This window comes from Microcaecilia unicolor, chromosome 2 (genome assembly GCF_901765095.1).
Source record: "Microcaecilia unicolor chromosome 2, aMicUni1.1, whole genome shotgun sequence".
Lineage (NCBI taxonomy): Eukaryota > Metazoa > Chordata > Amphibia > Gymnophiona > Siphonopidae > Microcaecilia > Microcaecilia unicolor.
The window spans coordinates 241,889,411-241,914,996 of NC_044032.1; the positions used below are offsets into that span (position 1 = coordinate 241,889,411).

The 25,586-nt window shown below is 44.8% G+C and overlaps 1 protein-coding gene across 1 annotated transcript in view; it reads left to right on the top strand.

Annotated features, from left to right (window-relative positions):
- Positions 1-25,586, top strand: part of FAM189A2 (family with sequence similarity 189 member A2) — a 102,331-nt gene that overhangs the window by 25,753 nt on the left and 50,992 nt on the right. The window contains exons 4-6 of the mRNA XM_030193849.1: positions 7,226-7,354; positions 8,075-8,182; positions 14,917-15,044. Coding sequence (XP_030049709.1) covers positions 7,226-7,354; positions 8,075-8,182; positions 14,917-15,044 — 365 coding nt within the window. The remainder of the gene's footprint in view (positions 1-7,225; positions 7,355-8,074; positions 8,183-14,916; positions 15,045-25,586) is intronic.

Sequence of the window (25,586 nt, forward strand, 5' to 3'; positions counted from 1 at the left end):
TTGTTCTCACGACTGGGTAGACATCCACGGCAGCCCCCACGAACCGGAAGAAAAGTCTCGCAGGAGGTAGCGCACGCAGGGCATGTCCACCGCACATGCGCAGCCGTCTTCCTGCCCGTGCGCGACCGCTCCCGCTCAGTTTCTGTTTTTCCGCGCTGGAGAGAGACGCAGCAGCGGCCCTGGACGAGTGTCTCCGAGCCATCCTCCCAGGTATCCTGGAGGGGCTGATGCGCCAGGCCCTACTGGCACCGGGGGTGCTTGCGCCCGCGGTGCCGTTGTTGGAAGCGCCAGCTGGCTCTGGCCCTGTGATGCGGTCGTTGACACCGGTCTTGACTGCCACTCATGTGGAATCCCCATCGACGTCGATGGAGGGAGCTTCGTCCCCGCCGACGCGGGAGTCCACCTCTCGGCACCATCGCAAAGGACGTGGTTCCTTGGGGTCGAGACGGGCCCGGTTGCGGACTGAGATCAGAGAGCTTATGTCCGACACGGAGGAGGAGGATCCCAGATATTTCTCCGAGGAGTCTGCTGGTCTTCCCTCCGACCCCACGCCTTCACCGGAGAGGAAGCTCTCGCCTCCAGAGAGCCTCTCCTTTGCCTTCTTTGTCCGGGACATGTCTGTGAGCATTCCCTTCCCAGTGGTCACCGTGGATGAGCCAAGGGCTGAGATCATCGAGGTCCTCGACTATCCATCACCACCTAGAGAGTCTTCCACAGTACCGTTGCACAATGTCCTGAAGGAGACACTGCTTTGAAACTGGTTGAAGCCCCTATCTAATCCCACCATCCTCAAGAAAGCAGAGTCCCAGTATAGAGTCCACACTGACCCGGAGTTGATGCGGCTTCAGTTGCCACATGACTCAGCGGTCGTGGACTCTGCTCTCAAGAGGGCCAAGAGTTCGAGGGATACTGCCTCGGCACCCCCGGGGCGGGAGTCTCGCACTCTGGACTCGTTTAGGAGGAAGGCCTATCATTCATCCATGCTCGTGACCAAGATCCAGTCATACCAGCTCTACACGAGCATCCACATGTGGAACAATGTGCGGCAACTGGCGGACCTGGTTGACAAGCTCCCGCCGGAGCAGGCCAGGCCTTTTCAGGAGGTGGTCAGGCAGCTGAAGGCGTGTCGCAAATTCCTGTCCAGGGGTATTTGAAACTTGTGATGTGGCATCCAGAGCTGCTGTCCAGGGTATAGTGATGTGCAGGCTGTCATGGCTGCGTGCCTCTGACCTGGACAACCGGACGCAGCAGCACCTGGCGAATGTCCTTTGCCGGGGGGATAATATTTTTTGTGAGAATGTCGAGCAGTTGGTTGAGCAACTGCACCAGCGGGAAACCGCTCTCGATAATCTCTCCCACCGGGCGCCTTCAGCATCCACCTCTACAGGTGGACATTTTTCTCGGGCCCGGCGGTCTGCACCTTATGCCTACAGCAAGTGTAGGTACAACCAGCCAGCCCGAGGGCCTTCTCAGGCACAGGGCCAGCCCCAGCGCGCTAGTTCCCGTCAACAGCGTGCGACCAAGCAGACCCCTGCAGCTCCACACAAAAGCAGGGGACGGGCTTTTGACTGGATCCACTGGAGCATAGCCGCCATAAACGTGCCCGTGCCAGACGGCCTGCCAGTCGGGGGGAGGTTGAAAGTTGTTCACCAAAGGTGGCCTCTCATAACCTCCGACCAGTGGGTTCTCCAAATAGTGCGGTGCGGTTACACCCTGAATTTGATCTCCACTCCGCCAAATTGCCCACCGGGAGCTCAATCCTTCAGCTCCCACCACAGGCAGGTACTTGCAGAGGAACTCTCCGCCCTTCTCAGCGCCAATGCAGTCGAGCCCGTGCCACCCGGGCAGGAGGGGCAGGGATTCTATTCCAGGTACTTCCTTGTGGAAAAGAAAACAGGGGGGATGCGCCCTATCCTAGACCTGAGAGGCCTGAACAAATATCTGGTTCGAGAAAAGTTCAGGATGCTTTCCTTGGGCACCCTTCTTCCCCTGATTCAGAAAGACGACTAGCTATGCTCCCTGGATTTAAAGGATGCTTATACTCACATCCCGATACTGCCAGCTCACAGACAGTATCTCCTATTCCGTCTGGGAACACAGCACTTCCAGTATTGTGTGCTGCCCTTTGGGCTCGCCTCTGCACCACGAGTATTCACGAAGTGCCTTGTAGTGGTGGCAGCGTACCTTCGCAAGCTGGGGGTACATGTGTTCCCATATCTCGACGATTGGCCGGTGAAGAGCACCTCGGAGACAGGAGCTCTTCGGTCCATGCAGTGCACTATTTAACTTCTGGAGTTGCTGGGGTTTGTAATAAATTACCTGAAGTCCCATCTCCAGCCAGTCCAATCTCTCGAATTCATAGGAGCTCTGCTGAATTCACAGATGGCTTTTGTCTCTCGCCTCCCAGGCCAGAACGTCCCAGCAGATCACAGCTCGGCAGATGTTGAGACCTCTGGGCCGTATGGCCTCTGCAGTCCATGTAACTCCCATGGCTCGTCTTCACATGAGATCAGCTCAATGGACCCTAGCTTCCCAGTGGTGCCAGGCCACCAGGAATCTAGAAGATGCCAATCTGCCTGCCCATCAGTTGCCACAGTTCGCTGAGCTGGTGGACGATTCGGACCAATTTGACCTTGGGACGCCCATTTCAAATTCCTTAGCCGACAAAAGTGCTGATGACGGATGCATCTCTCCTGGGGTGGGGGGCCCATGTCGATGGGCTCCACACCCAAGGGGTGTGGTCCCTCCAGGAAGCAGGTCTTCAGATCAATCTCCTGGAGCTCCGAGCGGTCTGGAACGCGCTGAAGGCTTTCAGAGTTTGGCTGTTCTTCCAAATTATCCAAATCTGGACAGACAACCAGGTTGCAATGTACTACATCAACAAGCAGGGCACTGGATCTTGCTCCCTGTGTCAGGAGGCCGTCGGGATGTGGCGCTGGGCACGCCAGCACGGCATGCTTCTCCAAGCCACGTACCTGGCAGGCGTAAACAACAGTCTGGCCGACAGGCTGAGCAGTCTCATGCAACCGCACGAGTGGTCACTCCATTTCAGGGTGGTACGCAAGATCTTCCGAGAGTGGGGCACTCCCTCGGTGGACCTTTTCGCCTCCCAGACCAATCACAAGCTGCCTCAGTTCTGTTCCAGACTACAGGCACACGGCAGACTAGCGTCAGATGCCTTTCTCCTACATTGGGGGAAGGGCCTCCTGTATGCGTATCCTCCCATACCTTTGGTGGGGAAGACCTTATTGAAGCTCAAGCAAGACCGCGGCACCATGATTCTGATCGCGCCCTTTTGGCCCCGTCAGATCTGGTTCCCTCTACTTCTGGAGTTGTCCTCTGAAGAACCGTGGAGATTGGAGTGTTTTCCGACTCTCATTTCGCAGAACGACGGAGCGCTTCTGCACCCCAACCTTCAGTGTCTGGCTCTCACGGCCTGGATGTTGAGGGCGTAGATTTTGCTTCCTTGGGTCTCTCCGAGGGTGTTTCTCGCGTCTTGCTTGCTTCCAGGAAGGATTCCACTAAGAAGAGTTACTTTTTTAAGTGGAGGAGGTTTGCCGTCCGGTGTGAGGGCAAGGCCCTAGAACCTCGCTGTTGTCATGCACGGACCCTGCTTGAATACCTTCTACACTTATCGGAGTCTGGTCTCAAGACCAACTCAGTAAGGAATCACCTTAGTGCAATTAGTGCTTACCATCAACGTGTAGAGGGTAAGCCCATCTCTGGACAGCCTGTAGTCGTTTGATTCATGAGAAGTTTGCTTTTGTCAAAGCCCCCTGTCAAGCCTCCTACTGTGTCATGGGATCTCAACGTCGTCCTCACCCAGCTGATGAAACCTCCTTTTGAGCCACTGAACTCCTGCCATCTGAAGTACTTGACCTGGAAGGTCATTTTCTAGGTGGCAGTTACTTTAGCTTGTAGAGTCAGTGAGCATCAAGCCCTGGTAGCTCATGCTCCTTATACAAAATTTCATCATAACAGAGTAGTTCTCTGCACTCACCCTAAGTTCCTGCCAAAGGTGGTGTCGGAGTTCTATCTTAACCAGTCAATTGTCTTGCCAACATTCTTTCCCCGTCCTCATACCCGCCCTGCTGAACGTCAGTTGCACACATTGGACTGCAAAAGAGCATTGGCCTTCTACCTGGAGCGGACACAGCCCCACAGACAATCCGCCCAATTGTTTGTTTCTTTCGACCCCAATAGGAAGGGGGTCGCTGTCGGGAAACGTACCATCTCCAATTGGCTAGCAGATTGCATTCCCTTCACTTACGCCCAGGCTGGGTTGGCTCTTGAGGGTCATGTCACAGCTCGTAGTGTTAGAACCATGGCGGCGTCAGTGGCCCACTTGAAGTCAGCCACTATTGAAGAGATTTGCAAAGCTGCGACGTGGTCATCAGTCCACACGTTCACATCACATTACTGCCTCCAGCAGGATACCCGACGCGACAGTCGGTTCGGGCAGTCGGTGCTGCAGAATCTATTCGGGGTTTAAATCCAACTCCACCCTCCTGGACCTGGTTTTATTCTGTTCAGGCTGCACTCCCAGTTAGTTGTTCTTCGTAGGTCAATTTCTGTTATGTCCTCGCCGTTGTGAGGCCCAATTGACCCTGTTTCTTGTTTTGAGTGAGCCTGGGAGCTAGGGATACCCCAGTCGTGAGAACAAGCAGCCTGCTTGTCCTCTGAGAAAGCAAATGATACATACCTGTAGCAGGTGTTCTCCGAGGACAGCAGGCTGATTGTTCTCACCTACCCTCCCTCCTCCCCTTTGGAGTTGCGTTTTTCTCATTCCTTTGCTTGTCATTTAACTGAGCGGGAGCGGTCGCGGTCGCGCATGGGCGGGAAGACGGCCGCGCATGCGCGGTGGGCGTGCCCCGCGTGGGCTACCTCCCGCAAGACTTTTCTTCCGGTTCATGGGGGCTGCTGTGGACGTCTACCCAGTCGTGAGAACAATCAGCCTGCTGTCCTCGGAGAACACCTGCTACAGGTATGTATCATTCGCTGTTCGGCAGGTAATCACATCAGGTGTCAATAAGCATAATTAGAAGGTAATCGCAGCAGGTGGAGCATAACATTTAGCTGGAGTTGCAGAAGACAGGCATGAGGATTGTGAGGGGGTGGGGTTGGGTCGGGATGAGGGTCTCAGTTCTCTGTCCTGTTGCTGGGGAATTCTGGAGCAAGACAGGTCACAGATCCCAGCTGTGCTTCACAAGGCAGACCTTGCACAGAGCTTGGTGTTGATACAAAAGATGTTTCAGCAAGTTCCAAGTAAACTTTCTAACAGCATGCCTACAAGATGTTACTACAAACAACCCAAGATGGAGTGCCCCCCACCCGCTAAACAAACTTGTTCAATACAGATTATACCTTCTGTTCAGGAGGCAGTGGTTCCTCTGTCCAGTCAGAAAATACAGAAATAGAGAAAAATATGAAAAAAAAACCCCCTTGTTTATTGCAGATGGCAGGGCTTTGCAGAGAACCAGAGATGTTCCCATCTGGCTGGCTCTTGTTATGTTTTGTAGTTCCAGGCACGGCTGATAACAAAAACTATATAGGGACACAGCATGTATTCTGCTAGCTGGGAAATTAAACAATTTTGGATTTTTAAAAAAGTTTTTCTTTTCAACACAAAATGTTAGTCAACCTTCATTACCTGCAGCAAAAACTGAGTTTTTGTCCTTTGTTTTTCCTCTTCAGTTCTTTTCATTTTCTGTTTATTCTTTCCCCCTCTCTCTTTTTCTTGTTTTTCTCTCTCTGTGCTGTTGGATGTTTTCAGCACTCCTTTGAATGATTCTTTTTCACTTGTCCTCATTCTATCCATTTTGTTTTGCCATTGTATTCTGGTATTTATCTCTCCCTGTCTCTGCTCTGTTGGTTATCTATTCCCCTCTTCCCTTTGGCCTTTTCACTTCTATTTGTTACTCCCTCTCCCACCTGTACTATGGATGTAAACACAGATATAAGACAGTTTACACTAGGTGACATTTGGGCATTATTTTTCAATTCTCCATCTTCAGATCCCCTCTCATTATGACTTTGGAGTATCCTCACTAGCCTGAGAGCTATAGGGAGGCACATCCTTCCTCTAAGGCACACCTTTGTTGGCTGTTGTGGTAGTGGCAAGTCTTCTGTCCCATCTTGGGCCCTAAGTGCTCCATGTTTGCATTATACCTTGGCCTAACCATCCCTGATAGAGAGAGGGTATCTGAACGTATTTCAAAATTTGAGATCTTTGAGGTCAATTTCAAAGACATTTATCCAGGTATATTAGTTGGTCTGAAAATTGCTCTCTCTTTCCTAACTAAAAGTATGCATATTTTTCCATAGCAGAGGTAGTTTTGGTTGGTTTATTAAAAGCAGATGTTTCTGTGGTAATGTATAGATGAGGTGAAGAAAATCGCTTGATTAGATTTTAATTTCCAAATGTACATGTACAATATTGCCTCTGCTCAGTTGTCTGCAGGCTAGGTTTGGTGGGAGGGATGATTATCTAAAATAAGGGGAAAATCCCCCAAGTAGCGAATGAAGGCTTATGAAGCCAGATTCCAGCTCTGGTTTCAACTGAGCTAGAATACAAAGGAGTGGACAAGAAATATATTCCATTTGTTAAAACTATTTTTGTTACTTTTTATAATATAATTGAATTAATGTTATTTCTACAACTTTCGAGTTCTTTATTCTAAATGCGCACTTGTGTGTATATGTAGAGAGTTTGCAACAGAATTTGAAAACACAGTGTCCTAGTAAAGACTGCTGACAAAATTGGAGGAAACATGTAAATATTTAAGTTGTTTGGGATCTGAATAGTTTGTTCATAATGTTCTACAGGTGTCCCAAAATGACAATAAGTATTTATTGCAATGAGTTCTTCTATATGTTAAATGATGTCAACATTTATTTATGATGTTTTCCATATGTTTTGTATATTCCCTAGAAATGACTAGGTTTTCTTAAATTTGTGTTCCATGTTGAACTTAAAAAGGAATATGCAGGCTATAAGTATATTCTCCTTGGGAAGTCACTTTTTTCCTTGTTTTTTTTCCTTTATACAGTAAGCTGCAGTCATATGTTTACTTTATTCATACAAACTGAACATATCGTGATGTGGCTGAAAAGAATGGTTGATGTTGTGTATGGTGGGAGGGGCACCACTCTGTATAATTGTCTATGTATTGTTCCATTGTGCCCTCCAGTGTTGTAACTCTCATTGCTGCTTTCATTATTGAAGGTAGAATTAGCGGAAGGCAAAATTTGCCAGTGTTGTGAACAATCACAGCCTACAAAATGTGCCGAAAAAGAGAATGTGTTGAAGCTGTATCCGATCAAGTCCTGCAGTGCTGTTCACCTTCTGCTCAAGGTATGTTGGAGGAAATTAAGGCATAAAGTAACCTTGCTTTAAATACTCTTTGTTGCTTCACATCTCTTCTGGTTATGGATCCGTCTGCAATACCCATATGTATATTTTTCTGATATACTGCTGTGCACCCCAGTAATGAATCAGTCCTAGCACTGACTGTGAAGGGATATGTACAGAGTCCTGAAAGCCTGCTCTCAGACAAGCTGAAATACTGATCCCTAATCTGTGACTAATGATTTAAAATTAATTTTTGTTTGTAGTATTCATATGTGTATGTAGTATATATCTCTGTGTGTGTATGTATATATACTTTTTTTTTTAGTTTTATTATGAAAAATATTAGACATGAAAGTAGATCTCAAGGAAGGGATCCCCAGAAGCTTAGCCGGTGGTGGGAGGCGGGGCTGGTGGTTGGGAGGCGGGGATAGTGCTGGGCAGACTTACACGGTCTATGCCAGAGCGGGTGGTTGGGTGGCGGGGATAGTGCTGGGCAGACTTATGAAAAAGACCTGAAAAAGACAGGTACAAATCAAGATAAGGTATACACAAAAAATGGCACATGTGAGTTTATCTTGTTGGGCAGACTGGATGGACCGTGCAGGTCTTTTTCTGCCGTCATCTACTATGTTACTATGACTGCATATCACACTGTATTGCTGCAAAAAAACATCACTCTGTATATTTTGTTTCTCTGAGTGTTATTCTTGATTCTTTCCTCAGAAAGTCCTCTTTGCTCTCTGTGCCCTGAATGCTCTCACTACCACTGTATGCTTACTAGCAGCTGCCTTACGCTACCTCCAGTTATTTGCTACCCGAAGACCCTGCATAGTAAGTCAGAGTACGTATGTATATGTGTAAATCTAATCAGAAAACTAGTGTCCAGGCTTCTTAAAATAATTCCTTTCTAATGCATATGCAACCCGTACCTTCAGATCAAATGTATGCAAAGCAGGATTGGAGTAGCAAAACTGATCTTAGCACCTTTGTCTTCTAGCAGTACTGGAAGGCAAGTGTGTCATCTTTGGTCCTGGCCGAGGCAGCAGAGGGAGACAGGGACCAGTCATCAACAAAGAACTTGACTTGAGTTTAGCCACCCATCTATTTGTCCCAACTGACTCTGTACTACCTATCTTGTCCCCATCTATATATCTGCACTTGTCCCCTCAGCTACATGGTAAGCTGTATTGAAGAAAAGCATTAGCGTCATATCTATGTTTTCCATTACGTCCCTCGGATCAGTACAGACAAATTTGTTGTGATCATCCGCCAGCAGGTGTGCTGTGGTAACTTTTGTGTGGCCTCCTGTCGTCCTTGCAGGTTCAGTTGAGTTTGGGGTTAAGAATATCCTGTGCCTCAGGTGTAAACCTAGTGGTCTAGGTCCATCCCTATTCTATTCCTGTTTTTTATATCCTGCCTGTATCATCTTGGAATCAAAGCAGGTTACATTCAGAAATGAAAAGAAAAAGCAGCAGAGAAATAGTAACTAGTTCAGTATCAAACACATAAAACTAATCCTCTATTTGAATTTGAGGATACTAAATTTTCCAAGGCCTGTTGGAGTCCATCCTTTATAATTATTTAGGAAATACCTCATTGAAAATTTAAAGATTTCCTCTCAAAACATACCTCCTATAAATAAGATGTATTTCCTTCCTGTGAAGAAGAAGCAAGGGGAGTCTTATGAAGACATGAAACAGGCCCAGGAAGAGTTTGTGTTGCTTTTACATAAAGCGTTCGTGTTAAAAAGAGCTCTGCCGCAGATGTCTGTCTCTGCGTTGCTACCTGGTTCCCCTCCGGTGGAGACCGGCCCGGGATTGCTGTCAGGCGTTTTTTCCCCAGACAGTTGGCTGCAAGACAAGTGCAGAAGGGTAAATTCCCCTTCAGAGAGTGGTGCACTCCCCTTTTCCCCCCTGTGGTCAGACTGTGGGGATTCTGAGGGGTCTGGCAGGCCTTTGTGGTCCAAAGAGCCAGAGGAAGGTGTAGGATTGTCACTGGATCCAGATGATCCCACTGCAGTTAGGATTTTCCACCTTGAGGTGCTGCCAGCGCTTATTTCTGATGCCTTACAGGCCCTCTCTATTGAAGATCATGTGATGGGCGAAGCCTCCTCTGGTAATCCGAGGATGGCAAGTACTAAGAAGCCTGCTCGAGCCTTTGCATGACTTTGCATGACTCCATCCAAGAGCTTATTTTGGCTCAATGGGCTGACCCTGAGGGGCCTTTGAAAGTTGCCAGGGCAATGGGGCACCTATACCCTCTCAGTGAGGAGCACTTGGCACGCTTGGCCGTGCCTAAAGTGGATGCCCTAGTCACGGCTGTGACGAAAAAGACTACCCTCCCAGTAGAGGGAGGGGTCGCCCTGAAGGACATGCAGGACCGACGTCTGGAATCAGCAATCAAACAGTCCTTTGAGATTTCAGGCCTAGCCTTACGGGCATCTGTGTGCAGTTGTTATGCTGCTCGAGCCTGCCTTGCTTGGTTGCCACAGACAGTGGAACAGCCCGGGGATGGAGCTGAGCCCCTTGCGGAGGTGGCACCGCGGATGGAGTCGGCCTTGTCATTTTTGTCTGACGCCCTCTATGATCTGGTCAGAGCTTCTTCTAAACAGATGCCTGTGGCTGTGGCCGCTCGCCGCCTTCTATGGCTACGGCATTGGGCGGCTGACATGGCCTCTAAGCAAAGGTTAGTGAAGTTGCCCTTTCAAGGCCTTCTCCTATTTGTTGAAGAGTTGGAGAAAATTGTCAAGGGCCTGGGAGATGCTAAACCCCAGTACTTACCCGAGGATAGGCCGCGGCCTTCTTCCGAGGGTCAGGCGGTTCCCTCCTCTTCCAGACCTCGCTTCCGTGAAGCTAGAAGGTACCGCCTGGGGCGTTGTGCTGGGTTTACTTCACGTGCCCGCTTTCAGCAGAGGAACTCCTTTCGCGCTCGGACAAACGTTCCGCAGCGGCTGGCTCAAAGCCTGGAGTTCATGGGCGACCCTCTCAGTGATGGTGAGAGACGTGTTTGTGGAGTCCTGATGCGGCTCTGCCGTCAAACGGGCAGCGGTAGAGGAGACCTTGCAAGGTTTGTTGCACCTCTGGGCGGTGGTCCCTGTGCCTCCCGCCGAGATCGGCTACGGTCGTTACTCCATTTATTTTGTGGTGCCACGAAAAGGAGGGTCTTTTCGGCCCATCCTCAATTTAAAGGAAGTCAACAAGTCACTAAGAGTGCGGCATTTTCGCATGGAAACCCTGCGCTCCGTCATTGCGGCGGTACAGTCAGGAGAGTTTCTCATGTTTCTGGACCTGAAAGAAGCTTACTTGCACATTCCTATTTGGCCCCCGCACCAACGGTTTCTCCGGTTTGCGGTGTTGGGAAAACATTTCCAGTTTTGGGCCTTGCCTTTTGGCCTCGCCACAGCTCCCCGAACCTTTTCCAAGGTAATGGTGGTAGTAACTGCCTTTCTCAGGTGAGAGGGTATCCGGGTTCACCCGTACCTCGACGACTGGCTCATCAGAGCAGACTCTGCAGAAGAGAGTCATCATGTAACAGCCAGAGTGGTCTCAGTACTTCAATCTCTGGGCTGGGTCGTCAATATACCCAAAAGTCACCTGACCCCTTCTCAATCTCTAGAATATTTGGGGGTCCGGTTCAACACAGCCTCGGGGTTTGTCTTTCTACCCGAGCAAAGGCGGTGCAAGCTTCAGAATCAGGTCCGTCTGCTCCTGAGGATGCCTCGCCCGCGAGCTTGGGACATAGTCCAGCTGTTGGGGTTGATGATGGCCACCTTGGAAGTGGTGCCATGGGCGAGAGCGCACCTGAGACCTCTGCAGTGTTCCCTGCTTCAACGATGGTCTCCAGTATCTCAGGATTACCAGCGCAGACTCACGTGGCTCCCTGTGGCCCGGCTCGGTATGGAGTGGTGGCTCTCAGCATGCTGCGGCGAGGAATGCCGCTAGCGTTTCCCGATTGGTGCCTGGTGGTAACAGATGCTAGCCTGCAGGGCTGGGGAGCACGTTGCCAGGGAAGGCATGCCCAGGGTCTCTGGACACCCGATTAGTCGGAGTGGTCCATCAATCGCTTGGAGTTGAAAGCGATATTCCAGGCGCTTCTGGCCTTTCACTTGACCCTGGAAGGACTGGCTGTCAGAGTTCTGTCTGACAATATGACAGCAGTGGCCTTCATAAATCAACAAGGCGGCACTCAGTGCAGAGCACTGGCCGCGCAGGCCGCGCAGATTTGCCACTGGGCCGAGCTACATCTGCAGTTTCTGTCAGCAGCTCACATTGCAGGTCAGAGCAACGTGCAAGCGGATTATCTGAGCAGGCATCAAATCGACCCAGCGGAGTGGGAACTGGCAGACGAAGTGTTCCTTCAGATCTGTGCCAAATGGGGGACGCCCGTGGCGGATCTTATGGCGTCAAGCGCAAATGCCAAAGGCACGTTCTTTTACAGCAGACGGAGAGATCCTCGCTCGGTGGGGTTGGATGCCTTAGCTCAACCCTGGCCTCAGGGCCTCCTGTATGTGTTCCCTCCGTGGCCCTTGATAGGGCAAGTACTCCTGCGGATTCGGCTACATCAAGGAGAGGTGGTTCTCATTGCCCCGGATTGGCCCAGGCGGCCGTGTTATGCGGACCTCCGGCGGATGCTGGTGGAGGCTCCCCTTCCTTTGCCTCTGGTACCGAACCTGTTGTCACAGGGGCCGGTAACCATGGAGGACGCCTGCCGCTTTTGTCCTACGGCATGGCTATTGAGAGGGCGCAATTGAGAGACAAAGGCTATTCCAACAAGGTCATCTCCACTCTCCTTCAGGCCCGCAAGTGTTCCACTTCCGTTGGCTATGCTCAGATTTGGCGCCAGTTTGAGGCTTGGTGTGCTGCTAAAGCGATTACACCCATGCGGGCTTCTGTCTTGCCGGTACTTGACTTTTTGCAGGATGGTTTACAAAAAGGCTTGGCCTATAATTCCCTGCGTGTTCAAGTGGCAGCCTTAGCATGTTTTCGGGGGAAGGTGGCTGGCCTCTCCCTGGCTGCTTATCCGGATGTGGTACGGTTTCTTAGAGGGGTGCTTATACTGTCTTTGTAAAATCAGAATTTGGATGTCTATGCAATTTTGACATCTTAGTGCCACTTTATGAACGTCTAAAGCACAATCAAATTTGTAATAATGAGTGGAAGGAAGACTATTAAGAGAACTACTTCTGTAGTGTTTCATTTTAAAAAGTGAGTCCTAATAAAATAGAGAAATTAGGGGGAAAAAACTAAAGGAGTGGCTGCCAGGATCAAAGCTTTGCATGAGGAATGAATACTATGTGAGTTTCCAGAACAGTATTTTGAAATATATTCCAAATGACTGTCAATGTGTGGTTTAATTTGAGGTGAGAGAGGCAATGAAAGCCAATAGGTAGTGTGCTAGCCATGTCAATCCACTTAATAAATAAACAAAAATTGACTAGCTTAGTACATATTTTTTTGACTAGCTTTCTGAGACTAAAACCTCTTTCCTCAGGTCAGGACAGTGAGCAAAAGATGACTATACTGGAATATATAGATGAAACATGTTTCTGTTATGTATTCCAGTATTGTCATCTTTGTTCACATAATATATTCTGGTGGTGGCTTTTTGTTTTTATTTTTGAACCAAGGTGGTCAATCTAATAGCAGAAAAACTAAATTAATTCTGTACCTTCAGTAGTGATATTTAGAGCAATTAAAGCAAATTACTTTAAATATAAAAGATGGAATAGATCAAATTGATAAACTATAACAAATCACTAGGGCCAAATGGTACTCACCCTGGAGTTCTGAAAGAGTTCAAACATGAAGTTGCTAACTCGTTAAAAGTAAACTATAACCCAGTGATTCTCAACCTTTTTCATTTGGGACAGAACTGAGAGATGATACTGTTATGTATGACTCATTGCATACATGAACCTCATGGACCTTTGGTCTGACACAGTATAGCACGTTCTTATGAGTTAATTGTAAAATGCCCTGCATCTGCAAAAACCTACCCCCCCCCCCCCCCAACAATGGGTGTAGATCAGAAGTAGGACAATCATCAAACCAAAGATTACATAAGAACATAAGTGTTGCCATACTGGGACAGACCAAAGGTCTGTCAAGCCCAGCATCCTGTTTCCAACAGTGGCCAATCCAGTTTACAAGTGCCTGGCAGAATCCCAAAACAGCACATTTTATGCTGCTTATACTAAAAATAAACAGCGGATTCTCCCCAAATACATTTTAATGGATTAATAACTGGAATGTCTGTGCGATGGGGAAAGCATCTTGTGTATTCAAGGATAACTGCCCGACTGTGGGTGGAATATGGAAACACTTCCTAGTAGCTATGGGGGACAACCTTAGATGTTGCCTTTTTAATTGCACTCTTGAGGATTTGGGGGAATGCATAACAAGGTTGATTTCTGAGAATTATTTTTATTTATTAGGATTTATTTACTGCCTTTTTGAAGAAATTCACCTAGCAAGAACAATCTGGACATGGGCAATAGGCAACTACAGCAGAAAGAAATATTCAAATAGTACATATTATGGCATAGTATGCTATTTACAATGTCAACATAATATGCATTAAAACATGTTAATAGACAGTATAGGGTGTAAGCAGAGATGGAACATATTTATAGATAAAGTAGAGTAAGAGAAGTTGGAGAATTAGGTGACTAACTTAAAGCTACAAATGGAGTCAGAGTGGTGCATGAATATTATCTTAGCAGTATTTTTATTTGTAAATGGGGGGATATAGAATGGAGTAAAAAGCAGAGGATATTCCTGTCCTCTAATTTGTTTCTTATTCCTCTCCTTAAACCCAAGGAGTTGGCTGTATGGGGTGTTTATCATCTGTATAATTGACAGAGCTAGGATATTTAATCTGGGTTTACTATTACTGTGTGTTATGGGAGACTAATTGTATCTCTTTTACCAGGTGGTATGTTATTGTTTCTGTTGGAGTTAAGCCAATAAAGTTTGGAAAAAAAGGGGGGAGGGGAAATAGTATTGAGCCTTGTGGAAAGCCACCCAGTGAAAAGAAACCACCTCAAATTCCTTACCCTGCAAGTAAACAGTGAGGGCACCCAAGAAAATGCAATCCTAGACAGTCCTATGTTTAAGTCCAAAAGCCTCTTCAACAGTAGATGGTATTTAACAAAGGCCATGAACAAATCCAGAAAAATCAACAGAACATCCATACCCTTGTCCAAGCCATAGAAAATGTCACTCAGGGGAACTCTGTGGCATCCCAGAGCTATTGTTAGTCTGTAGAAGGAGGTTGCCCTTTGGGGAGAGGGAAGGACATCAAATGAAAAACTACAAAATATGCTTCTGTCCACCCCCCAACAAAATCACTGGCAGAGGACCCTGGTATAAGTAATGTAATGTGCATATTTTATTGCGGCTCAGTGGCCAGTCTTATAGGCTTTGCTTCACTCTGTACATATGAAAGAGAATGCCATTAATGGTGAGTGTACAAACAGACACATGCACAAAATGTGTCCATAGTTAGCTCACTTTTATATCTTTATAAATTCTGTGCATATAAGGCCATTTCTGACTGCCTCCTAGGAAGAACCACAAGTTCCTGCAGAGGAAGAGCAAGGACACGTTCTAGATCCTGAAGACTTTATCCCACCGGTGCCACCACCTTCATACTTCTCAACGTTTTATTCTTGCACTCCCAGAACAAATCACAGGTAAGGCAGTTATGTCTTGTCTTTGTTTTTTACCTTTAGGTTGGGTGCACCAGGCATCATTCAGCCTGTGGAGCTCAAACATTGCATACCCTTTAGCCTGGATTACAAATGATTCAGAACATATTTCTAAAAGCTTTGTAAAATCATCTTCCATTCCATTCACAACTTACATTCTGCTACATCTCCACAGGACTCATTGCGGATTACAAGAAAAGAAGCATCTCAATCAGATGGAATTGCAAATAGCATCTTGAAAAATAATATAATCTAAAAATTAAACTGAATCAATATCAGAATATAAAAAAGCCTTCAGCTGTTTACTAAATAAAAAATAAGATCGAATGGATCTAATCTGATGACAGATACCATTTCAGATTTTTACAGGTAAATATTGAAAAGAGTTGCTCAAGAAGCTCTTAAACTTGACACCTCGGGGGTTTGAAAACACAAAAGTATTTAAATGAACCGATCAAAAAGCCCAGGAGTAGACAGGAGTATCAGATAAACAAACTTGAGTTTTGTCCCGCTAAAGATTTAAAAACCATACTGGCTATTTTAAACGTTATGCGTGGGGAAACCGGAAGCCAGTGTAACTTTTAAAAAAGAGGAGATATTCTCTTAAATATCTTAATTCTAAAAATCAATCTAGCAGCTGTGTTCTGAAGAAGCTACAATCTTCTACAGTTTCCAGCACACAGACAGAAAAAGGAGAAAGCGGCCTCTGTAAACCAGACACTAGTGAGTGACATTAACTGTATTATTTAAATGTGTGCTGCCTCCTGAGTTCTCCACCTGCTCCAAGTCCTCTGCCAGCATAACTATCTGTTATGACGTTTTATTTGTTAATTTGTAAATCTATTTATCTGTTTGCTCTTCCTTCTTTTGACTTGTAATATAATCATATACAAACAATATCATTATTGGTAGAACCACCAAACAGCTAACCTCAACCTACAAAACAAATTTAATCATACAGTAATACAAACTTTTTTCAATCACTGGTTACCATTCATTATTATGGTGATTTGGCTAATAGGTTTTAGATTACATGCCTATGAACTATTCTATAACATCCCAATACTTTTCAGTCCCAGACAACATAGCAACTGGATCCCAAGCAGAGTTAAAATCTACTCTAACAATCCAGCCATACTCAACTTCTCCCACAATGTTAACACAGTACCTCATACTACCCACACAGTATATAGGAAAATACCATGACACAGACGGCACCTAATAAATATTGCAGCTTCCCATATCAACCTAGATTCTTACTTACCACTACCAATAGGATACATAAATGCAAGGTCGGTTGTTAATAAGGCTGACATCATTAGAGATTGGATAGAAAAGTCACAATTTGGTATAGCCTTAATAACTGAGACATGGTTACATTCTCCAGATGACCCGACTCTTTACAGCATCTGTCCTCCAGGCTACAAAATTCAACATCTCTCTAAAAACAACAAAAAAGGAGGAGGAATAGCTATTATCTACAAATCCTTCTTTAATGTCAGTCCAATTCTAAGACTGCAATTTCCCAATCTAGAAGCAATCTCATGTAACATTTTAGATGAATCATTATCCAAACATATTAATTTACTGCTACTATATTGCCCACCAGAAAACTGGAATAAAGTGGAAGAGGATATCACTGAATTCATATCTAACACGTGTCAATTCAGACATTGTCATACTAGTGGGAGACATTAACTTACATCTTGACAAACAGAATGATCCCAAGCTACTTAAATTTCCTTAATACATGGATTTTTTTACATTCCTTACTCACTTATCAACTCCCAATCACATAACAAAGGTCACCAACTTGACATTCTAGCTCATAGATTTTAAACTGTAAATCAATATTAAATAATATAAAAGTGTAAAGCATGTCAAAGAAAAAGATCTGATAACATATGAGGAGAAAAATGACTAGCCTGAGAGTGTGCGGCCTCAAGTATATCCGATTACACTGTACTTTTTAAGAACTGTTTTTGTTTTTTATATAATATGAGTATTTTTATAACCATGTTTTTATAGACTCCTGACATAGGTAGAATTGCTGAAACATGGCACCATGTTGAATCTTAGAGGTGTATTCACCACATTAAATTTTATACTATATTGAACTCCACGTTTCCTGATTTTGCGTTGGAAGTTCCTTCGGATACCCTACTCCTCTGTTTTTTCCTTGTGACTTTTTCATAGTGGTGTCTTTGTCTCTCTACTGTTGAGTGATTTCCCTACATATAAAATCTATCACTCAGGACACCCTATATATACCTCCCAATTCTTGTTACCCTACCCTGCTTCCAAGGCTTTGCGTTAATCTTTGTACTCTATTCATCTCTACACTATTAGGAATAGGATATTCTCTGTGATGGGCCCTATGCATTGGAACTCTATCACCCTTGACCTACATCTTGACCAGTCCCTGACAAACTTTAGGGCTAAACTTAAAACTTTTCTATTTTCTGAGGCTTATGGACAGTGATCCGTTTTTTAAACACTTGCCTGGGTGGGTAACTTGAGGCACAGCTGTGCCGGTCTTGTGACCATGCATTCCCTTCCCCGGCATTCTCAGCCTCTTGTGCCCTCTCCCTTCTTTTCTTTCCTGTCACCAATTTCTTTAACTGGTTTTGTTTCTTTAACTGGTTTTGATTTGCATTATTGTAAACTGCCTTTATGGGCTTGATGGGGTGAAAGCCCAACAAGGCAGTTTACAATAATGCAAATGAACTTTTATGTATGAAAGAGGAGCAGGACATGGGTGTGATCATATGGAGCGGGACATGGGTGTGAACATATGTGATGACCTTAAGGTGGCCAAACAGGTAGAAAAGGCAACAGCAAAAGCTAGAAAGATGCTTGGATGCATAGGAAGAGGAACGGCAAGTAGGAAAAAGCAGGTGATGATGCCAGTGTATAAGACTTTGGTGAGAACTCATTTAGAATATTGTGTACAATTATGGGTACCATATCTTCAAAAAGATATAAGCAGGATGGAGTCAGTCCAGAGGGTGGCTACTAAAATGGTCAGTGGTCTTCATCATAAAGCGAATGGGGACAGACTTAAAGATCTCAGTATGTATACTTTGAAGGAAAGAGGGGAGATACACCAGAACTGGACAAAACCGAACTCTATACTTGACTGCTTCATTTACCTCGTCACTAATGAACTTTAACGCAATACCACTTTATTTCTCATTCCGGAATGAATTCTCTATACTTGACTGCTTAATTTACTCTGTCACTTATGAACTTTAATGCACACCACTTTGTATTTTTCATTCCGGAAATGGCGATTGCCATTACGGAATAATGTAAGCCACATTGAGCCTGCAAATAGGTGGGAAAATGTGGGATACAAATGCAACAAATAAAAAATGTTAGCATTTCTTATGTTGGTTGTAAAATTCTGCTGACATAGTGGCTGTAAAATTCTGCTGACATAGCCTGCTTCCCTGTATCACACAGTTGGCCAGACTCTGCTTTACAAAGGTACCAGGAATCATGTCAGCCCTCTTAAGAGAGCTCTCATGTCATGGACAGCCATACTATGCACTTTGGAGTTTGCCCCTTTGCTTTCTTGGACTCAGCCATACTATGCACTGCAGATTTATATAATATGCTTCCATTTTAGAGTATACCGACTTTTGTGTAGATTGTTTATTGTCTACTTTGATGATAGTTTAAATTATGCCCAGGAGTGTTTGGGTGTGAGGTCCCTGAGCCTCCATGGCTATCAAGGCTAATGTTTTGAGGTTTGGATGCAGAAGATGACCATTCTGTTGGGAGAGTAGAGACAGGTGGCATCCCAGATGGATTGGATTGTCAGTCGAAAGGCGCAAGAGCCAAGAGTACTAAGGCTGTCGCGTCCAGTTTGGTGCTATGAGAATGAGGTCTGCTGCATCTTCGATCACTTTCTGTATGACCTTCAATATGAGAGAAGTAGGTAGGAAGGCTTCGAAAAGTTGCTTCTCCATGGTAGAGCAAAGGTGTCTACGGAGAGTCAGAGCCGGAATTTTGGAACAGAATAGTCGACATTTCCCTGGGTTCTGTGGGGGTGAATGAACGAAGTTTATTTTGTAACTTTGGGTGATGATCTTTGTGACCCATGTGTCCTTGGAAATTGCATTCCCTCAGTGGTAAATTGTCAAAAGCTGTGGTTTAATTTAGATGAAGCATTGGAGGATGAAGATTGTCTTCCACTCTTGCATTTTCTTCATTGAAAATTTTGTTAATTTGCAGAATGAGGTTGAGACTGATGTGAATACAGTTGGTACCTTTGGTAGTTAGGTTGTGGATAATACTGAGGTTGATAAGATTTTCTGGTTGAGAATTAATTAAAATGCTTATATGAGTTTGAAGAATCCCCTGAAGGATTTGAGCGTTCTCTTAATGTAGATATGTTAACTTTCACTTGAGATACTGCATCTTTTACCTTGTCACCTAATAAATTATCTCCTTGACAGGGAGTGTCTGCTAAATGATAAAAAGGTCATCTCTAAGGCCTGAGGTGCAAAGCCAAACAATCCTTTTTGCAGCTATTGACACTGCTGCTACCCTGGATATGGTATCACAGATGTCCTAGGTATTCTTTATGAGATGAAAAGTGGTTTCTTCAAAGATTTTGAGGGTATTAGCGGTTCCAGAGTATTTGGAGGAAGAGCATTCAGTATCTTATAAAGGTTGAAATGTTGATAATAAAGGATTTGCAATGATGTGCTGCAATTCTGGTTTCTAGCATGGCTCCTAAATAAACTTTTCTGCCCACAGTATCTAGAATTTTGGGGGTTTTGCCCGGAGGATAAAGAACGTGAGATTTTAAAGCTTTTGGCTTAGTTAAGACTGCTTCTAGAACCACAGAGTGATATGTAACTGAGGTTTATTATGTCCTGGAGCAGATTGGACTTTGTAATTGCTGTCCAGATGTTTGCATGTAGGTTGAATGGAATATGAATTTTGCCATATTGTAGATTGAGGCTATGATGAAAGCTATTGACACCCCTGTGGGACCAGTTACTGTCCCGTTTCACTCAGTACTCCAAGGAGTACAAAGTCCTTTTATTAATGTAGTTTCTGCTTTAATGCTAGTTCTTCTAAAATGTTTTTTACAAATTGAGTATGTAGCATCTTCTAGCAAAGGTGGAGGTGGATTCTTAAGAGGAAGGTTTTCCTCAAACTCTTCTGAAGAAATAACTTCAATTGAATTGGTAGGTGAACGTTGACAGCCTATTTGAGATGGAGCAGGGCTAATATCTATGCAAAAAGGCGTTGGAGATTATGGCATAGGAAAAGCAGCATGCATAGGTGGCTGAGACAGTCGTTGAGAAGAATGATTTACAAGTGATTGTAGAAACAGCTGCTGACATACTTGTTGAAACAACTGTAAAAGAAGGGCAGCCATATCCTGCATTGTTTGAGGTGCAGAAGAGGTTAGAAACATAGTAGCATGATGGCAGATAAAGGCCATATGACCCATCCAGTCTGCCCATCCTCTGTAACCCCTAATTCTTCCTGTTCCTAAGCGATCCCACATGCTTATCCCATGCCTTTTAAAATTCTGGAACAGTCCTCGACTCCACCATCTCAACCGGGAGGCCATCCCACGCCTCCACCACCCTTTTTGTGAAATAATACTTCCTTAGGTTACTCCTAAGCCTATTCCCTCTTAACTTTGTCATATGCCCCCTCATTCCAGAGCTCCTTCATTTGAAAAAGGCTCTCTTCCTGTACATAAATGCCCTTGAGATAGTTAAACATTTCTATCATGTCTCCCTCCTCTCTTCCAGTGTATACACGTTGAGGTTCATATGCCTGTCCCTATAATTTTTGCATTCAAGACCGCGTACTAATTTTATAGCCGCCCTCTGGACCGACTCCATCCTGTTTATATCTTTCCGTAGGTGCGGTCTCCAGAACTGCATGCAGTACTCCAAATGGGGCCTCACCAGAGACTTATACAACGGCACTATCATCTCCTTTTTCCTGCTGGTCATGCCTCTCTTTATGCACCCAAGCATCCTTCTGGCTTTGACCGTCGCTTTTTCTACCAGTTTGGAAGCTTTAAGATCATCAGGTTAACTTCACTGTGGGAGGAGTGGGAAGAGATTAAAGTGTGGGCTGAGGTTAACAGGTCTCTTGAGTGTGCTTAACTTTAGCTGGATTTTTAAAAACTTTTTAGGTGGCGGTTCAGATGACAAAACAGCCTCAGAAGCATGGGAAGGAGTTGATAGATGAGAACTTTGTGCGGTTACTGACAATAGAATGTTTGGGTGAAGCGCTTGCACGGACACTGGAGGTTTATTTTTTCTGTGGTGAAGAGAGATTGCTTAGTCGCTTTATTATTCTGCTGTTTCTGAGAAGCGTCTTTTTTTAAAGTATGTGCTCTGGTTTTTTAAACCCCTTAGAATGAGCCAAAGGTTCACCTTAAGAGATCCTTGAGAAATAATATGTTAGTGCCATTACCCGTCGGTACTGGCAAGGAGCCCGCAAGCTCAGGAGCGCTTGTCGCTCTGTCAGAATTCAAGTCTACCAGTACCTGAGAGAGGCCATTTGGGTCAGCAATAAATTGACTTTTAATGTTTCTCCTTCTTTTCTCTGTCTCTCTTTTAAAAGATTTTTGCCTTTCAATTCCCTGAGAGAAAGCAACATCTGTTACAGAAAGCAGAAAAGAAAGAAAGAAACGAGACTCTCACTAATGTCAACAAAGCAGGAAGCGTGTCCAGGCACATGGTTGGTTCAAATATTTAGTTAACAAGCTAGAGAGATCACGGCCGAACACACACAGCCTGCAGAGCAGAACAAACCAAGTGTATCTACATTATCCTGTGCAATTCACCTTTCCCCCCTGCAAAATAATTTCATAAGTGGATAGTAGACTTTCTTACTCTTTATAAATAGAATATTTTTAAGGTTTAAAATTTATTTTAAGGACCATCAGAGGACTTGCTTCAATCACCACTTCAATTTTTCAGCATCTGCGATAATTCTTAATCGGTTTTTATTTTTTTTTTTATTTTCAAGGTATATTCAAAATGAATTGAAGAGTTTGTTCTTGTTCCCTTGCTGAAGTTCTGAACTTTATAGCCTAAAGTATTTAGCTTTATGCATTATCCTGTGGACAAGGGAAAATAATTTTGCAGCTTCCATCTAACAAGTCCATTCTGCAACTCTGATATTCTTTGTCAAAAACTGGAAAACACAAAATGGCAGGCGAACAGTTAATATTAAAAAAAAAAAACCCAAAGTGAGAGATATCTAACACTCCAAAAAAAAAAAAAAAAAAAGGATTCTAGTTAAACTAGCTATAGATATATATAATATAGCTATTGCTTGTTTAACTGGGGACTTTATATTTAAAAAATATATATTTTATATATATAGGGACCATACCACATGGAGCAATATCGAATGGTGCAAATAGGAACAATCAAGCTATTGCTCCTTTTAATGTCAATCATTTGCCCCAGTTTCAGTATTGATATTCATAATATGTGAAAACAGTGCTAAATAGAATTACAAAAGGTTTGTTCTACGATAGTATATCCAGCGGCTCTTTCTTGTGTCTTAATTCACTCATTGCAAGTTATATATTAGTCAGAAAGCTATATTGAAAGTACTAAATCAAAAGATAGAAAGATCACTTATCTGCTGTGGAAGACTTCTATTTACTGCTTCGGGAACTAGTGTGACAGCACATCTGTACAATAAGATGCAAGCATTTAAAAAAATGAACTATTATCGCTTGGCTCACAAACTCAATATTTCCAAAATTGCACTGTGCATACAAGCGGCAAAATGTCTCTTGAATGGCATTTCTAAATTTTACCGTGCTGTGCTTCCATCTTCCATCATATTTAAAAAATATCGTGTCCGTGTTATTTTCAATTTGCCAAACTGCTAATAACAAGAAATATATGTCAGCAGTATAAGAGCAAGAGTAGATAGACACATGAGTATATTTTCATGCCCATTGAAATGATAAAAGTGCCCTTTTATTAAGCGGTAGTAAGACTAATGCATGCTTACCACACGCTAAAAAGGCACTACCATGGAACGCGTTTAGGCGTCCTGCAGTAGTTCTGGGATCGATGCGTTTCAATCCTGTGCTATAAAATATAAAATATTTTTTAATGGCGGGGTATGTTTGGAGGCAGAGAGTAGGCATACCCTGCGCTAATCAGGACCCCTTACCGCCTAGTAAATAGGTGCCATGCTAAAAGTGGCCTTAGCGAGCAGGAAACCCATTCGCTAAAAATAGTGCGGCTTAGTAAAAGGGCCCCAAAATATTTTTGTATAAAATATAATTATTACTAAATGTAAAGTCCTTCCAAGCTGCAGTTGCCCGTTTTATTACTGAAAAATAAAAATTGATAAATATTCCATTCTGTACTTACATTCAAGTCCTGTGGATGGTCAGCCTTCAATTCAGAAATCCAAAATTGTTCTCACAAAGTAAGTCAAGTCTAGCAAATATATTTCCTCCTGGAATGGATGCAGGAACATGTTCCAGGATAAACCAGTGCAGTTGGCCAAAATCATGGTCCAGGAGTGAGCAATGCAATGTTAACAGTTTCTGTGTTGTATAAACCTTGTTTTAATGACTGAAGAAGTTCATCCAACGTAGGTCTTAATATAGGGGTAACAATCACAAAAGATGAAAGATATGTTGTATAATTTTTCATCCAGTATTATTTGGATGTAATAGGCTTTTGGTCAACACAGTACTGTACATTCAATAGTAAGGCAACAAAATTTGTGTGAAAAATATCTCTAGGGTCTGAAGAAAACATTGACTGTACCATTGAATCCCATTAGTTACTTTACTTATACTTGGGCAAAAAAACTGTGGTATCTAAGCGCAGCTTGTCTCCCTAGTGCAGAGGTTCCCAAGCTTGTTCGGTTTATGCCACCCTTAGTGTCCGAGGAATTTTTTATGGCACTGCCTCTCCCCCCCCCCCCCCCCCCCCCCCCCCCCCGGCCACATAGCTCTCCAACTCCCGCAGTTCTCTACTGCCCGCCCCCCCCCCCCCGCCCAACATTTTTTCCACTGCTCACCTTCTCCTGGGAACAGCCCTAGAGGGGCTTCTCTGTCCCCCTCCCTGTGTCTCCATCTCCCACTTTCCCTGTCCCAATGGTCCTTCCTGCCTAGCATCTTTTCTATGTCCTTGTCTTTCCCCACATTTACCTTCTCCCTTCTTTTTTTCCCTTTCCTGTACTATCCTGCCCAGCCCACCCTACCCCACTTGAGTGCCACCTCTCTTCCTCTATCTTCTGGGCCTGTCCACCCCCCCCCCCCCCCCCACGAACAGTCTGACTTCTCTCCCCCTCAATCTTCCTCCTCCAATCAAGTCTCTCTCTTCCCCCTCCCAGTGAGCCCTGTATCTCTCCCTCTTGCCAAGTCTCCTCCATAACCCCAGGCCCCTGTACCTCTACAACAGCGGTGATGATTAAGAAAGTATTCCGTCAGCATCGGGGCCTCTTCTCAGGTGTGTCCCACTATGCGGATAACAGGAAGTTGCATCAAAGTAGGCGGGGCGCTCCAGAGAAGAGGGCAGGCTCCGACGCTGGTGGAAAACTGTCTCAATTGCTAGCGTAAGGGAGAAGGAGAGATTCAGTACTCATGGGGCAGGGGGGAGGGAAGAGTAAAAGAGACATAATGAGGGAGCAGTAGCAGTTCGGGTGGCGGCGTGAGGGAGTTCAGGATTTGCCGCGGCACCCCTGAGAGTTTGCTGTGGTGCACCAGGGTGCCACAGTGCACAGTTTGGGAACCACTACCCTAGTGTGTGGTGTTTTTTTTTTTTCCATTTTAGTGTCTGTACAAGGGGGATGTCGTTGAAGTTTTACTGTCAACTCCTTTAAAGTTCAAGTAGTATCCCTTTTTGCGTTTCAAATGTAAGATGAATGGGGGGGTCCTTGGTGGCACAGTCAGATCATGCATTTTTTGTGGGTAATTAATCATATTAGTCTGTCACTGTGGACTGTGGTACTGTAATGGGATCTCAGTTTGGTGCTCACTCCTTGGTTAAACTCCCCTTTTAGTCCCTATGGCAAATCTCCTTGAAGGATCTTTCCTTGAAGATAGTTTTTCTAGTGGCTTTCTGTTTAACCACTCAAGTCTGTGAGTTGTAGTCCTTTTCTTGTAGGGATTGCTATTTATGGTGCTATTTATGGTGCAGAATGTGGCAATCTGCATGAACACTCCATAAGGTGAATGGTCCAAGTGCTATTGCGCTACCTGCAGATGACAAATCCTTTCTGGAAGTTCATTTGGCTTTGCCTTGGTTAATAAGCAGTGTATGGGGGAGGCAGCATCCAAGTCCTTCCTTGTTTGTTTGAATAAAGTGGTAATAGGAGCAGCTTATAGCCAGAAAGTGGAAGGTGTTTATGCAGCTTGGGAGCATTGATTTTATAATGCTGCTCCCGCACACCCATGAAGTGAAGCAGTGTGTTCCCTCCCTCCTCCACTCCCTGTGTATTTTCTTTTTTTAAATCGCTGTTCCCATGGGATATGGAGTGGCATGTAAAATGCAG